At 40.9% G+C, this 16,234-nt stretch overlaps 1 protein-coding gene and 2 long non-coding RNA genes across 4 annotated transcripts; 1 reads left to right on the top strand and 2 right to left on the bottom strand.

Moving 5' to 3' along the window:
- Window positions 1–6,413: 6,413 nt before the first annotated feature.
- LOC120324434 lies at window positions 6,414–12,352 on the bottom strand. Of its 2 annotated transcripts, XR_005565741.1 has the most exons (5): window positions 11,967–12,352; window positions 10,234–10,361; window positions 9,460–9,532; window positions 8,033–8,176; window positions 6,414–7,108 (listed from the first exon to the last, which is right to left on the bottom strand). It is a non-coding gene; the product is annotated as an uncharacterized LOC120324434 (long non-coding RNA). The 2 variants fall into 2 exon arrangements; XR_005565740.1 differs by having other exon boundaries at window positions 9,460–10,361.
- On the top strand, window positions 12,225–14,677 carry RPL37 (ribosomal protein L37). Its single transcript, XM_027714594.2, has 4 exons — window positions 12,225–12,316; window positions 12,885–13,020; window positions 13,309–13,393; window positions 14,566–14,677. Exons 1-4 carry the CDS (start codon window positions 12,314–12,316, stop codon window positions 14,633–14,635), a joined length of 294 nt encoding a protein of 97 aa, XP_027570395.1. The 5' UTR covers window positions 12,225–12,313; the 3' UTR covers window positions 14,636–14,677.
- LOC120324433 lies at window positions 13,709–16,179 on the bottom strand. Its single transcript, XR_005565739.1, has 2 exons — window positions 16,027–16,179; window positions 13,709–14,340 (listed from the first exon to the last, which is right to left on the bottom strand). It is a non-coding gene; the product is annotated as an uncharacterized LOC120324433 (long non-coding RNA).
- Between the last annotated feature and the right edge of the window lie 55 nt (window positions 16,180–16,234).

Below are 16,234 nucleotides of genomic sequence, written 5' to 3'. Positions count from 1 at the left end.
TAACAAAAGCAAAGAAATGGAACCAAAATATACAAAACAGATGGAGGTTAGAACTGGACTTGTGCACCTCCTTGGACTGAAGTCCAGAGGTCCCATGGCACTTCATTGGTTTGCAGTGGGTAGATGTTCAGTCTCCTCTACAACAGTGGAATTGTGAATGGCTGATTCTTGTTCCATTTCATAGGGTACTTACGGCAGCCTTTTTTTCTACTTAGCATTTACGCTCTGAATACTTCTGTTTAGTTTTCTACTTTTTTTGTGTTATTGACACTGAAGGCAATGTGCATGATAATCTACTTACACTTGAATTTTCTGATGACAGACTATGGAACACCTAGTACAGTCTCAGTCTTGACTGACAGTAAGTTCTACAATAACATCAATTATAATAACAGGCCTGATTGGGGAGCTCCCAAGTTACTTCCCTTTACTGCATGGTAGTGAAGGATGGAGTGTAACTCACAGAGAAGTTGAAGTTAATTTTCCCTTACTGTTAGTGAAAATTGCAACAATCTAGTACCCATTTTGCTGTTAAAAGTGTGTTTTATCATTGCAACTTCTAGTTCTTGCTAAACATTTCTACTGTATATTCAGAAATAAACCACCTTTAGACTTAAAAGCAATGTTTTAGAGGATCGAAAGAGGCGTAATTTGAGACACACAAAGGAATAGCCATGAGGCAGGGCATTTCTTGACTTGCACCAAATGATAATTCTAGCACAGGAATGATTAATGCAATGCTTCACTTGCTGGGCTAATGATATCCTGCCTGGTCTGGAGACAGCATGAAATGGTATTGTCTGTATTCTATTTCACACTAAGGTCAGCCAGAATATAATTATATCAACGATATTTCCCTGTAGACTTCCAGCCTTTTATAGGATTGATGCTAAGGTTACTCAATAGTTTACCAAGCTTTAAATAGTCTTGTGTCTTCATTGTCCAAGTTCATTATGTATTACAGCCCTAAAGACAGTCTGTGCTCTGTGACTGCTGCAAATGCCAAGGTTCCAGTGACAACTGAGTGGAGAAAGAACATCCTGTTATTATGGTTTTGAATTGTGAGATTGATTTGGAGAGTTTTTGTATTTGTTTCTGTATGCTAATGCCGTATTTATTTTTTTAAAAAGCTTTTTAATTGCCTGTTTTGCTTTTAATGTATTTGCTGCATTTCAAGGATTAATGACAATACCTTGGGATGTGTCTCCCTGAAATATGTCAAATAGCATTACTGCTGTGCTAACTTTAATGGAAATTATTCTCTCTCAGGAGACCTTGTAGAAGGATATTGCCTTAGATACTGGAATCTGTATGCTGCAGAAACTACACCAAACAATGAAGGGCTGTGAGGGTTCTGGTTTGAAAGAACTGGGCTAGAAGAGCTCATGTTATTAGTATTCAAAATTCAGAGAGCTTCAGCAGTATATTGATAATACGTCAGACTTGTCTAAAGCACAGACATTTCAGGCTGTATGTACACAAAGGTCAAACAAATAAGTACTGTTCTTTAGAATTATCGTCTGATCTTAGACCACAAGATGTGGTCTAAGAAATTCAGCAGCTTGATTCTGCCCCAAAAGTCGAATTACTATTCTGTTTTTTTCCACATCTTTGCCTGCTTTTACACCCAATCCCCTGCCATATGTTCCTTCTGCACATCTGGTGCTGGCTTTGGCACACTTCAGTCCTCTCTGAGAGCCAGTTTAATTTACTACAATGACAGAAAATAAACCCAGAAAGAAAAAAAAAGAAGAAAAAAGCAAGAACAACAAACAAAAACCCTTGGTGGTTTTGTGCTGGTTTTGAGTTAGAATGTCTCTCAGGAAGGCCTGGTAAGCAACAGACCCGTGGAGAAGGTAAAAACATACAGTCACAGAAGAAATATGGGACCAAAGAGGTGAGAAGTGGGAAAGGAAGGAAGGCAATGGGAGAATCTTCTGCTTGCAGATGCAGCCAGCCACTGCATCTGCTCAAGTGTCAGCGAACCAACACCTTGCACAAATTCTTCTGGTTGCTGCTTATGCTAGACTAAAAGATATAAATCACTCTACTGCTCGCTGCCTCCCAGGAATCTCCTGGACAGGACGGTGGCATACAAATGTGCTGTGTTATCTAGTGATCAGTTGCCCCATACAGGCCTAATTTAGGTTTTCATTTTAAGTTGAATATTTATTTTTCATTTCTACCATTACTGATACTTGCCTCCCTGAGACCTTCCACCTTCAGGTTGATAAAAATTGCTTAGGTTCAGACCATGTGCCTTTGGAGATGACAGCAAACAAAGTATGGGTAATAAATATGAGTGAGATTTTCAGTGGTCTTCATCGTCAAGGGGTGGAAGCAAGCATAGGTCCACTTTGAGTCCTTCTAAAGCTAAAAATCTTGCCCAAAGAGCTCAGAGGGTTCAGGTCTTCCGCAAAAGCTCTTCTGAGAGCTCATCTGCCAGCTGTGTGCAAAAGCAGAGGTACTGTGTCTACAACAGATCTATAAGCTCTCACTTGCGTGCGTATCAACAGAGGGCTCACTCACATAAAATAGGTGAATTTTATGAACCAGAGGGGTGATGTCATAATTTGAGCACTTTATATAAGCTAACACAGGAAGAGTCACATGGAACTGGCTATGTTAGATACTAGAAAAAGGTTCTTCCCCCAGAGGGTAGTTGGGCACTGGAACAGGCTCCCCAGGGAAGTGGTCACAGCACCAAGCCTGTCTGAGTTCAAGAAGTATTTGAACAATAGTCTGGGGCACATGGTGGGACTCTTGGGGATGGTCCTGTGCAGGGGCAGGAGTTGGACTTGATGATCCTTGTGGGTTCCTTCCAACTCAGCATATTCTGTGATTCTGTTATTGCATTTGTTCTGGCAGTGACACAAATCCACACACAACGTATAAAGAAGTGTCTCAGAAGTTAAACCACATGGAGGAATGCAGAGCCTGTTCTAAGCAATTAACCCTCAGAGCTGGACAAGGCCAATTTTTCACAAGTATCCAATGACTTGTTTTTCTTGATTTTTTTTCTTGCATTTTTCTACATTGTTTACTATGAATTTAATTTCTACAGATAAATAAATTAATGAGCAGCTTTATATGACTGCCTGAGACAGTATTTCACATTGATAATCCAGATCTCTTTTAACCTGAGGTCTTGGTGCTTTTTAAAATATCATCTCTTTCTTATTTCTCTGTAGAGTGAGCAGAATGTCCAACATCAGCCATTAGTGACCTTGCCCATGCTTTTATATTTCTGGTTCTTTCTCAGTCAGTGGTGTATGTGCATTATATATTCTAGAATTATTATTGTAACTAGTTGGAAAGCTAAAATGCTTGAAGCAGACCTTGAACAAAAATCTTTCATCAAAGTCTATCAGTCTCCCTCTGAAAATTTCCAAGTATCTTGAAATTAAAACCTTAAAAATGTTTTTCAATAAGCAGAACAAAGATTCCTCTCCTATAAAGGAGAGTTAAGGAACAAAATGAAGGCAGGACTTCAAAGAAACAGATCTTATTAGTATGTCTTTTTGAACTACAACATTTTTAGGACTATCTGAAATTCATTAAAATTTTTTCAGCTTACTTGAGAAGTCAGTAATTAACCCTAACTGCTACTGAGAAACTTTATGGGATATGCTTTTGTAGATAGCTTCCAGACGGAAACAAAGTTCAACAAATAAAGCAAGCTTTTGCAAACTTTAATAGATGCAACAGGCTGTAGAATCAGAAATGACACAGCATTGACTTCTGCCCTCCCCCATTCTTGACTGACTATGCATATAACCACTATCAGACTGCAATAGATGAAAACATATACCAGTAATAAAAAAGGGATGATATAGTTGCAGAGATTCACCTGAGCTCCAGAGAAATTTAGAAGTGCTCATCATTTGTTATTTCTTTCACAAAAAGCTTATAAGCTCTTAAAACTGACATGATGGCCTTTCGCGAGTTATTATGGCTTCTGTCTGTACTTGCAGCTCAGTTACAAGGAGCAGCACTGAAGTGCAAGGTCAGTGTGGCCATATTAATTATGTACTTTTTTATTTCCAGACATAAAATTCTCAGACAAATTCTTCCTATCCAGCCACGCAATTATTGTTATATACCAATTTTGATCAGGATGAAAAAGGTTCATTTGGAGTTATTTAAATCAGAAATGCTTTTATCTGGTACTGGAGATCATACCACTAAACATCTCTGAATGAATCTTCGTTTCTGGAGATCACAGTTGTTCCCAATTAGCCTGAAAAGACATCCTATTCTGTGCTCATTTGGTTGAAAGACCGTCATAAGAGTGCTCAGAAGTATGGTGTTTCTAATACAGGCAGAGGCTTTGTAGAACAATTAATAGCTAGGGAAAAACATTCAGGAAACAGCAATGTCCAGACATTTAGAACTTGCAAATGATTTTGAGATTTTTATAAATGATCAAAAAAAAAAAAGAGTTTGGTCTTCTGAGGCAGTAATGAAGCCAGATGTACTGGTTTTGGCTGGAGTGGAGTTAACTTTCTTCAAAGTAGCTGGTATGGGGCTGTGTTTTGGATTTGTCCTGAACACAGGGTTGATAATATAGAGATGTTTTTGTTATTAATGCTTGCACAGAACAAAGGCCTTTTCTGCTTTTTGTCCCGCCACACTGGTGAGGAATTTGGGGATGCACGAGAAACAGGGAGGAGAAATGGCCAGGACAGGTGAACCCAACTGACCAAAGGCATATTCGATACCACATGACATCACAGTCATGTATATGAAGCAGAGAGAAGAAGGTGGAAGGGAAGGACATTTAGAGTGATGGGGTTTGTCTTCCCAAGTTACCATTATGTGTGATAGGGCCTTGCTCTTCTGGGAATGGCTCAATACCTGACTGACTATGGATAGCTGTGAAAGAATTCCTTGTTTCTCTTTGCTTGTGTGCACAGCTTTTGCTTTCCCTATTAAACTGTCTTTATGTCAGCCCACCAGCTTTCTAGCTTTTACCTTTCTGATTCTCTCCCTGGTCCCACTGGTGCAGGGTGAGTGAGCAGCTGTGTGGGGCTGAGTTGCCAGCTGGGCTTAAACCACAGCACCAGGGCAGGGAAATACTTCCATGTAAAAACACATATCAGCCATGAGAAAGGTACCCTGAGAAAGGCTGGTGGTCAGTTTTGACTGAGGTGAATTACAAACTTGTTAAATGCTTGAGAGATAGAGCAGAAAAGGTAAATTACCAATATAGTTGCTGCAAGGATTACCATATTTTACTCTACTGTTAAAATACAGTAATACAGCATGAGTAGGCTTGGACTTGTCATAGTTTTGTGACCTTTTCAGAGTGCAACATTCCCTCAGACACTTTTCCATTCTTGAGCAGACACTGTTTAGGCTATATCTCTTCCTAACATATGTTCAAGTTCAACTGAAAACTGTGCAATTAGTTAATAAGGACTAACTACACTGATAAACCAAATCCAAACCTGTACATACTGCCATACTCTCCACCATCTGCATCAGTGCCATTCATAAAGCTCCATTTCTTTTCTGTGTCCTCTTTGCACACAGAAATAAGGCTGGGCACTGTTTTTTCCTCTATTTTTGTTAAAGCAAAGTAGTGTAAGAGGGAAATTGTGCATGGGTGTTAGGGGAATTCCCTGATGGAGCCAGTATGCCTCAGTTCCAGTAAATGCAAAGCTGAAAATGCCTGATACAGGGAAAACATATTCCAGAATAAACAGAAGATAGCCTTCGCAACTACAAAGTTGAGCTGACCTTTGTTAGCAATTCATTTGTACTTAGGGAAGGTTCTCAGCCAGTGAAAATAATAAAATGCAACAGTGATTTTGATGAAGAAATGTGAACTTACTTTACTCAGGGAATAAGCCTTTATCTTAAGTAAATATAGAACTTGCATTTGTCTGTTCCACTGCAAAGCCTTTTTTTCTTACAGTTTGTGTCTCATATCAGAATATTAAAGGTAAACCCCACAACTCCATAGAGGGTAAAGAGACCTATGTAAGTGTCAGGTTTTCCTGCTTTAAAGTGAGCTTACGTTGTTATTTCTAGAGAAGAGACAAAGTGACCAGGGAAAGCAGTCATGTGCAGTAGTCCTAGAGCAAGAAAAATGTAAATTCTTTAGGACTCCTAAAGCAAGATATGAGATAAAGTAAACAAATATATAAGCAACTAACATAGTAGGCTTATTTTACTGGTTTGCAGATTAAACATGAGTGTCTCAGTTTTCTTCAATGCTTTCTTCTTCGACCTTCCACTTTACTGCAGACACATGGGATTTCTTCCTGAATGTTAGATCTAAAGTAAAACTTGCAACTTACTAACAGTAAATGTAAGTGAGAAGTAAATGCATATTTCTGAAAGAAAATCAGACACCTTATATTTAGCTAATGCACATTTTATGCACAGCTTTGCATTTATTCACACACTTGGATACTTCTAATTGCAACATACACGAAAAGTTTGAAAATGTACTGTACCAGGTATATGCCGTATCCGTGCTTTTAACACTAACAGGTGCCAAACCTGGATGGATCTTGTAAAACTGAATTACCTGCCTACCTTGGGAGACAGAAGGCAGTGTAATAAGGCATGCATGTGCATTTTTCCAACATTTCCAGGAGAAGAACATCAGGTCATGTCCTAAGGAATGGCTGGTGATAAGTAAAATCATTCACATTTAGTAAAATCATACTTTTACTAAAGATAAAGTCATTCACATATGCACTTGGAGCACAGCTGAATAACACAAGGGAATGTGATGCCAGAGACATAACTAGGCAAGCAATTCCACATAAAAAGTGAGAAAATTTAGATGGTAAGATAGCCAACTGTTTGAATATAACTTTAAATTCAAGTTGGCTTCCTTTCCTGAGCTTCTCATATAGACTTTTCCTTCAACATTTCTGCAGGAAGGAGTTGGATTTTTCCCAACCAGCTGATATTGTATTTCTTTTCCAAAGATATTGCCTGTGTATCAGTCATACAGAACATTTGGAAGTATAAAAGAACTGACATTGAAAGTTTAGACACTCGGCTTCCAATTTAGCAGATTTCATCCACGATGCTTGGGCTTAGATATAGGCTATGTCTTGCTGTAACTCAGACAAGATTTCGATAATTTCTATGAAAAAATAAAGGAAAGAAAACATTTCTAGTACAGCTAAGTGCATACCATCGATGTGTATCTGTCTACACAGAGAGATACAAACATATATACATACAGGAGTAGGTGACATTTCCTTTTCACTTGTTCAATAATAAATCTTTGGAGTCGAATGTACTTTGGAATAACTCTGAAAATGCAAGTCAGAGACTTACCTCATTCTAAGGAAGGACGGATGTTTGAAATGCAGGCCTATCAGTGGGCTTGTAAGAAAGGGGCCATAGCATTTATTTGGCCAGCCATTATAACAGGAAAAGCAAAAACAATTTGAAGGCACAATTTGTGAAGATCTGACCTTTTCTTTCCAAGTACAAAATTGGTCAAATGCATTTTTCTGAGAAACTAACAGTCATAAAGATAAGAGATAGTTATGTCTCTATACTTAGAGGGTTGTTATAAAATCATAGCATGACAAGAGTATGGATGGAAGGAACCTCAGAAGGTCATCCACACTATTTGCCTTACCACTACAATATCCACTACACCTAAGCCATTTTAGGCAAACATTTGACCAGTCTTTTCTCAGAAACTCCGAAACCATCTGAAGGAAAACAAAGTCCCGTGCTTTGCAATTTGTACTGGTACAAAAATTTTCCTCACAACTCACTAAAATATTTTCTACTGCAATGTAATGTCTAGAAGCTGGGCCTTTCCACTGGAGTGTGATGCAGACTAAAAACCACACAGTGGTGGCTCAAATGTTTTTTGTACCTCTCCAGTTCTAGCTGTTTCTGTGTACATTTGCGCAGGAATAATGCAACAAAGGTTTAAGACAACAATATCAAGCAAAAAGAGATTAATATACATTGTTTTTTATCAAAATAATACTGACAAGACAAGAATATTTTGTGATTACACAACTGAGAAGAAAATGGTTGTCACCTTATAAAGGAACTTGTGGCTTTCTCCCACACACCCGGTCTGGTGCTCAGCCCAAAGGCCCATGCAACCTCCTCTGTGAGCTTGAGGCCAGGCAGTGAAACCCCCTCTAAGAATTGTGCTTTGGTGCAACAATGCACAACAGACCTGTAATGTATGTAAGCACATTAAAAGCTTAATGTATCTAAGCTACATTTAAAAAGCAAATAAAAAAAAAATCAAACTGAACGCAAAATGAGCCAACTAACCAAAAACTAGGGAAAATTTAAAATTCTGAATTATGCTGTTGCACTGTGGTACGCACTGGGCGTGTCCCAGGTTTGTAGCGACCTCTGCTGTACAGAGGTATGCTCTTCCTGTTCCCCTAGCTAGATGGAACAACAGACTTCAGTAGTGTTTCTATTGGGGAGTACCCAGGATCTCCCTGCAACTATCCATCCTACTTGTAAGCCCCCTTCAGGTAATGGAAGGCTGCTATAAAGTAATAATTAAAAAAATTAGTTTCATATTTGTTTTAATTCCTTCTACTGTATTTTAACAAGCAATTTCAGAAGTTAGTGATGACTATTTATTTTTTCTATCCATTTTTATCTTAAACAAATAGAAAGACTTTTCTATTATGCTCATTAGCTTCTTAGCAGGATATAGCAGCCTTTTTCATAAGCATAGTTTTTTGCTCATATTTTCTGTTATTGTCATAGAAATGTAAGAACTGATGAGATTATATTGTTTTCAGTTTATTAAGATAATGTACTGTTACTGTTTAGAGAGTTTTTACCAAGTTGTTCAGACAAAAAGTTTTACTTGAACTATACTGTCATCTTGTGGTGACCAATGTTTCTGTTCCAAATTCACATACGAAAGTTTTCAAACTAAAGTATCTGGACATTATACAAATAATGTTATGTTTCTTGTGCCTGCTTGGTAACAAATAATCAGTGTAGTCTCTTCCCCACTAATTCCAACCGATATATCTACCTCTGCAAATCAAGATGATATCCAGAAACAAAGTCATCCAAACCGACCCTGATGAAAATGTTGCCCTTGAATTCCTCAGTTCTAGTGCTGCATTCCTGAGATGTTACCCATGTCAAAGTGCCCAATATCCAAGGGGATACTGACCTAGGAGATCACACTAAGAGATAAAAACTTCAGCTTGCCTGCACCACTGAAGATAATTGGTATTAAGTGCTGACTAGCTTCAAGCTTACATGTGTGAAGCTTGCATTTTCACTCTTCCCATCCCTTTAAGTCATCCCTGCTTGTGCAAAGGATGCTACACGTGCACAAATGAGTGATGCCATATAAAGACATTAGATGGAACTTGCTTTGATATTGGTTGTGCATTTGCCACACACTAATCCTTTCAGCAGTGCTCAAGTTCCATAGAACCAGTACTACTACTCTGCTTTTTTTGAAGTAAATCTCACCATGGTCACATCAGGGCCTGTCTGGCTGAACTGCACTCCAGTGACGGCATGATGTAGTAGCATAACTTTAAACCTGAGCAAAACAAATGCCACTGAGGTTATTTGGTGCTCATACACACCTTCCTCTTTAATGTCTAGCCAGCCCTGGTTTTGGTTTCCCTGTCCCTGAGCTAGACTCATCTCTAAGGCTTATCTTTAAGGGCATACCTATTTTTTACTTCAGTTTTTTAATCCCACCCAGATCAGACAGGCTGCAGAACATGGTGCACAGCATTCGATAAATCCGAATCTAGATGATTAATAGGATCATTGTTTGCTGGCGTGACAAAGGGTTTCTCCCACCAACAAATCTTGCTGGACCAAACTCCTTGTGCAGAAGCTGTGATGGGGTACCGGCTGCAGTGACAGACTACTGTTTCCTACATCAAAAAGACAGTTCTGACGTCCAGACATGTCGCCTTCTAAATGTTGGACTAATTCCTATGCAACAAAGAAGCAGTGTGAATTAGTCAGTGCTAAATTTAGACTTTAGCAGCTGCCAGTACATAAGCCTGTGGGTTCTGAGCAGGCAGGAGTTCACTATGGGCAATGTATTAAGAGACATTTGCAGGGACTAAGAGCTTCTGAATAATACTGGGTCGGCCACAGCTCTGCCCATTCTCTACCCTAAAAGTATACAGTCTTCCTGAATACTAAAGACAACTGCATGATGGTACCAAAAATCTTTTTTCCAAACAGATTTGAAGACACGTAAATACAGAAGATCATTTTTACCCTACAAAGGACAAGAATAATTCCTCTAGCAGCATATTCTTGCAGGCAGCCAAATCAACAGACTTCCTTTGGAGGCTGTTGCCATGGCATCTGTCCAATGTTCATGGCATCTTCCAGATTTCTGAGATCTAGTGAGAAAGAAAGACGAAAGGAGGTACTAGTTAAAAGCCATACAGCAAAGCTGCTGGAGAAATATGACTCCAGTTCAGCCTGTAGGATATATTCATACTGTTTAAGTGGGATTTTTTTTTCTGAATGGCATTTCATTCATAGGACACTGAGGTTTCTCTTTTGATTTTTGGCAAGGAAGACAGAAATACTATAAAAATACTTGAGTCTAGTTATGGCAAAATTATTTTACCTAACTTCAGCCACCTATGTGCCTAGCCTACAGGGGCTGTCTAGGCCTCTCTCGGAATTCATGGAAGAAGGGTTCCTCCTAAGATTAATTTTTTCTCTCTACTTTAGACACCTAATGTAAGATGGGATGACTTACCATTTGGAACCACTCTCTCTTCTTTAACTATTGCAGGACTCAGTTCTACTGCAAACCAAAATGAAAGAGCTGAGTGAACAGCCTGGACCACATCTTTCTGTGCCTGGAAGCAGTGCTGCTGAAGGCAAAATGGCTTTTTTCCTTATCCCTCAGCCTTAGCAGAGGTCAAAAGCTAAGCACATAAATTAGCACCAAAGGAATTCAGCAAGAGGCCACGCTCAGAAACAAGTGAGGATAAATTAACCTTGAGACAACCATACATGGTTTGTCCTTCAGTGAAAATGTAGCAGTCAGACACAGCTTTACTGCCTTGGCCACTGTGCCAGGGGATGACTCTTTTTTTCTGGACAAAGAGCTCATGTTACAGGGGTTCAGCTCATTCATTGTCAGAGGTTTCCTCACAGTTTGTTGGCTTTTGGCAGGCCCAGACAGCCATACTTTGGAAAAACTGTTAGTAAATCAGGAGTGAGATCTAACCTGACAGATAAAGACATACTTTCATCAAGTACTGTAAGACAAGTTACATAATCCTACAATCAAAGATAAATAAATTCACTTTACCATCAATTTCTGGTTTTGTTTGGGATGACAAGATAATGATCTGGTAATAAGATGCACACAAATTTCTTCAGTTTCTCTCTGTACATGTTATTTCCCTCAAATGAACGCTTCTAAGATAAAATTGCACACAGATTGTTAGCCTACTGAAGATGTATAGCAGGCAGGCATGTGAGAATTTAAATGGAGCACCTAAACAAAAGCTGGTTTTCACAGAATCACAGGATATTCTAAGTTGGAAAGGACTCACAGTGATCATCAAAGTCCAACTCCTGGCCCTGCAAAGGACCATCCCCAAGAATCTAATGAACAAGAAAGCTGTATGAAAATACTAAGTAATTTGGGTCTGCTGTCATAAAAATGTAGATTGGATTTAATAGTAAAACGTAGGAGGTTTTGCTAGCACCATGTGCCTGAGAGCATTGTCCAAAAGCTTCTTGGACTCTGGACGGCTGGGTGCTGTGACTCCTTCCCTTTGTTGTGCTCCTGATGACCATTTCGATGCTTTCAACTGCAGGCAGACTGTGTCTTGCCGTGGGGGGGTCTGGGGAGGACAGGGACAAGCAGAGAGCACAGGAGGGCCTATTTTTCAAGGCAACTCACTTTGGAAGTATTTATTACAGCCAAGAGTACCCTGCCCCTGAATTTCACTCATTAAAAGTCACTCATTAGACCTCACCGCTCTCTATAACTAGCCGACAGGAGGCTGTAGTGAGGGGGGGTGTCTGTCTCTTCTGCCGTGCCTGCAGCGAGGGGACAAGAGGCAATGGCCTCAAGCTGAGGCACGAGAAATTCAGATTAGACGTTAGAAAAAAAATTTTCACTGCCCGGGGGGGTCAGGCACAGGAATAGGTTGCCCAGGAAGATAGTGCAGCCCCTCCAAACGTTTAAGCGGCACCTGGACGGGGCGCTGCGCAATGTGCTTCAGCGATTTAAGGGTTACAGTGGTGGCACCGCCCCCGGAATAGGCTGTCGTGGCGGAAGCGGGGCGGGGCTCGGTCTTTTCGGTGCTGCCGGCCGGGAAAGATGGTGAGCGGGGGTAGCGGGCGTGGGGCATCCGCCGCCATCCGCGCCGGGCCGGGCCGGGCCGGGCCGGGCCGGGGGCACCGCGGCGCTCGGCCGGGTGGCGGGGCCGGGGCCAGGGGGCTGGCGGCGGGCGCGGCTGCTGTGCGGGGCGGGAGGCCGTGGTGCGGTGCGGGGCCCTAGGCACCCAGGGAACCCTTTCTCCATACGCGTTGGCGCCGTGGCCGGGGAAGCCGCGCGGCAGCGGTGGGAGGGTGGTCACGAGAGGGCGGTTTGCTGTTTGTCGGTGAGGGGAGGGGGGAGCCGAGGTAACCGCGCCACGGCTCCGCTTCACTTCAGCACAGGGGCGGGGACGCAAAGGAATGGCGGCGAAAGGCGTAAGGAACACGGTTCCTGAAAATGGAGGCAACCTGTAGGCGAAACTGAGCTGTGGTTCGGAGTTAAGCGTGCCTCTGAGCTGTTAATATAACTTGGTCGGTTTTCGCATGTTTTTTTAAGGGTTGTTCTTTTAGTTTTCGTGACCTGGAAGTATTAGTGATGTTTCCAACGTGCCGTGTCTTGAAATGCTTTTCAGACGAAGGGAACGTCGTCATTTGGTAAGCGGCGAAATAAGACGCACACCTTGTGTCGTCGATGTGGGTCCAAGGCGTACCATCTGCAAAAATCAACTTGTGGGAAATGTGGTTACCCTGCCAAGCGTAAGAGAAAGTGTAAGTAACAAACTTTTACCTGTCTTCAGGTTTAAAAAACACTTGTTTCTTTGTCTCCTTCAGTAGTCTGACTTTTTTTTCCAGCCAAGGAGGGATATTGTGACACTTTTTGTGTTTGGAGCTTTTTCCAAATTAATGGTGACTTAACTATGTTCTAGTGTAGTATTGCTGCATAGAAACTGACTTGAACTATAATTTTTTTGTTAGCTTGAATGAATGTGTCATAAAAATTTAATGTGCAGCTTAATTATTTGGTGCAAATGAATAATAGTAACTTACATGTTTTAGATAACTGGAGTGCAAAGGCTAAAAGACGAAACACCACTGGTACAGGCCGCATGAGGCACCTTAAAAAGGTCTACCGCCGATTCAGGTATGACGTTTTATTACACAGTAGCATGGTGTGAAATCCTGCGTGGACATCACTTGATTATAAAATTTGTCATTCAAAGTTAACATTTTGATTTATTTTTTCTTAGTATCACTTAATGTGGTACGATCTTCTTAAATATATCATGAAATGATGCTTCATATCCCTCAGTCTTTGGTAAGACAAGGGGGTGTATAAAGTTCTGATGTTTCTGTTAAGTAAATATAGCACAGAACACAGAGGTGATTGTAATAAAAGAGACAAATCTTGAAATCATTCCAGTCCCCACTTGCCCACAAAAAAAATTCAGGACAGGAATAACTTTGGGAGCCTCTTTTTATTTAGAGTTCAGTTAGCAGTAAGTAGGTGTTACATCAGATTCTGAGTTACGGGTTTCTAAAACTTGTTACAAAGCTTTCAAGTTGTACTTAGGAGGTAGTGGTAGGAGTTTTATACTGTTGTTAAGAATTTCTTTTGTGTGACCACCATGTTCTAAAATTGAACTCTGCCTTCTGGTCTAATGAACAAGAAAGCTGTATGAAAAATACTAAGTAATTCAGGACTGTTGTCATAAAATATAAATTGGATTTAATAGCAAAATATAGGAGATTTTAAGTCTCAGTTTGGGGTGGCGTTGAATGGTCAGTTCATTTCTTTTGGTTAGCACAGTCTTTCCCAGTAGCAGCCATAAAATACTTTCCACTATGCAACTGTAGCTTGCTTTCTGCTGAGTGTTGCTGAAGTAGAAATGTCATATCCAAAAGCAAGATAGGGGCTGACGAGTCTCTGGTTGGAGGCATAGAGGACACCTGTAAGAAATAGACTTGTGATTCAGAAACATGACATCTTTGGCTGGATTGCTTGGTAGGAGCATGAAGTAAGGTGTGCCTTCAGCAGGTGTGCTGTACCTGGTGCAGTCTTGCAGCATTCACTCAGTTAATGACATCTTCCTGTTTAAAGAAATCAAATTTACTTAAACAGAAGAGAGTGAAAACCATGCTGCTTATTCAAGGCAATTGTTAATAAGATGTTTCTTTTAACAAATGCCTGTATGAATTCTGTACTGAGATAAGCTGAAAAAATGTAATGAGTTTGATCTAAAGCATCACTGTCAGAAAATAACCTGGGGCAAGCATCAACTTTTCAAAAAGTGATAACTGTATTTCTGTTTACAGGAATGGATTCCGTGAGGGAACCACACCGAAGCCCAAGAGAGCAACTGTTGCAGCCTCCAGTTCATCATAAAGACTCATGTATTTGTTAAAATAAATGATCTTATCCAGAAAATATTGTCACCTTTTTTTACATACTTCACCGAAATGCAGAATTCCTGATACTACATAAACACCTACAAACACAAATTCTTAAATGATTGATTTCAAAGAACCCTTTAATTGACTTTTCATTTGATAGCACCTCTGTCTTAAAAAGGACTGTTACCTTTGCACCGAACTGAAAAAAGAGGCTTGTCTGTATTACTCAAAAGAGCTCCCCTGTCAGAGAAATGGGGTATTGGCACTATGGACTTGCCTTGTGTGCCTCTGAATCTCATTGTGTCCTAGCATGGAGAGTCAGAATTTTGTCTTAAAGATAATAGCTGTAATAATAGCTTTATGTGATGTTCTTGGAGGCATTAGTGAAAGGGGGGTTTTCAGTCCTGCCCGTTTTTCAGTGCTCTGTGGCACAGAAAGGCCCACAAAGGTACTGCTTGTTGTGTGGGTCATGGTATGGTTTCTTGAGAAAAAAAAACCTCCCAGGTCTGGAGCACAAATACTGCCAGATACAGAGGGGTTGGAGATCTGCTGTAGGTGGGACAGGAGTTGCCCAAATGGCCTGGAGAGGTTGGTGTGGAAAGATGACTCGCAAAATTACCTGAATTAACCATGCTGGGTGTAAAAAAAAATGATAATTCATATGGTAGAAAAGTCACTGGGAGTTACATGAAAATTACATATTGATGCCTGATACATTTGTACCCTATGTAGGGTGTTACTGGCTTTCAAACTGCTTTAAGAAGGTGATCATAAGATGCTGCTATGAAAGTTTGGGGAATTACAGTAATCACTGCAAGGATTTAGAGGATTTTCAGATGTCTTGCAGAGACAATACTAGATACTCAAGAACTTGAGATGCTTTAAGACACTGAGGCTGTTTTACTGCAATTCTTCTGGTTTTGTCATGAACTCTCACAAGCAGCATGCTGCTTTGTCATTACTGAATGATCAGCAGTTAATGTCTCACCTTGTGCAAATCACAGAAGAAATTTTCAGCCAGGTGTAAAATTGGGGTGTCCCTGACTGCTCTTTCTTATTTTTTTAAATTAAGTAGAGTCAGTGCTTCTTCATGCTTGAGTGTACTGACTTCGGCTATTTCTAAAAAAAAAAGTGTTCCCCCTGCTGTTCTCTAGCATGTAGCATGCTGGCCTACATGCAAGGTGAATGAGTGGCGTGAGTGGCTAGTAAGGCAAACCAGAGGGCAGGTTACCTGCTCAAGGTAGCAGGAGTTAAGAGAGTCCTAATTTTCATTGTATTCCCGTATTAGGGTCCGGATTTGGGCCAGGGAAGAGGAAGTGAGGAGAACAAGCAGATTTAATTTACAAACTGATTGGAAATATAGACTTCGGAGGTCTATTTTACCAGAGCGGGCTCGCTGCAATGGTGCCATTCCTGCACTAGAATTCCAAGTACGCGCCCTCCACCTCCAGTCCATGGCGCCACCACGTGCCGCTGCCGCCCCCCGGGGCGCCGTGTGTCGGCCCCGTCTCCCCCCGGGGCCACAATGGTTCGTTCCCGGGCAACGCGGGCGGGCGCCGAGCCCCGGGTTCTCTTCCGGGTTCGGGTGCGG

Source organism: Pipra filicauda, unplaced genomic scaffold (assembly GCF_003945595.2).
Source record: "Pipra filicauda isolate LSUMZ 115617 unplaced genomic scaffold, ASM394559v2 scaffold52_size3558583_pilon, whole genome shotgun sequence".
In the NCBI taxonomy this organism is placed as follows: Eukaryota; Metazoa; Chordata; class Aves; order Passeriformes; family Pipridae; genus Pipra; species Pipra filicauda.
This window is presented reverse-complemented; position numbering and strand designations above follow the sequence as displayed.

Bases quoted from the DNA above. Each gene is read 5' to 3' on its own strand.
- RPL37 (XM_027714594.2), top strand. The intron at 13,021-13,308 runs GTAAGTAACAAA...TACATGTTTTAG, and splicing joins TGCCAAGCGTAAGAGAAAGT to ATAACTGGAGTGCAAAGGCT. The intron at 13,394-14,565 runs GTATGACGTTTT...TTCTGTTTACAG, and splicing joins AAGGTCTACCGCCGATTCAG to GAATGGATTCCGTGAGGGAA.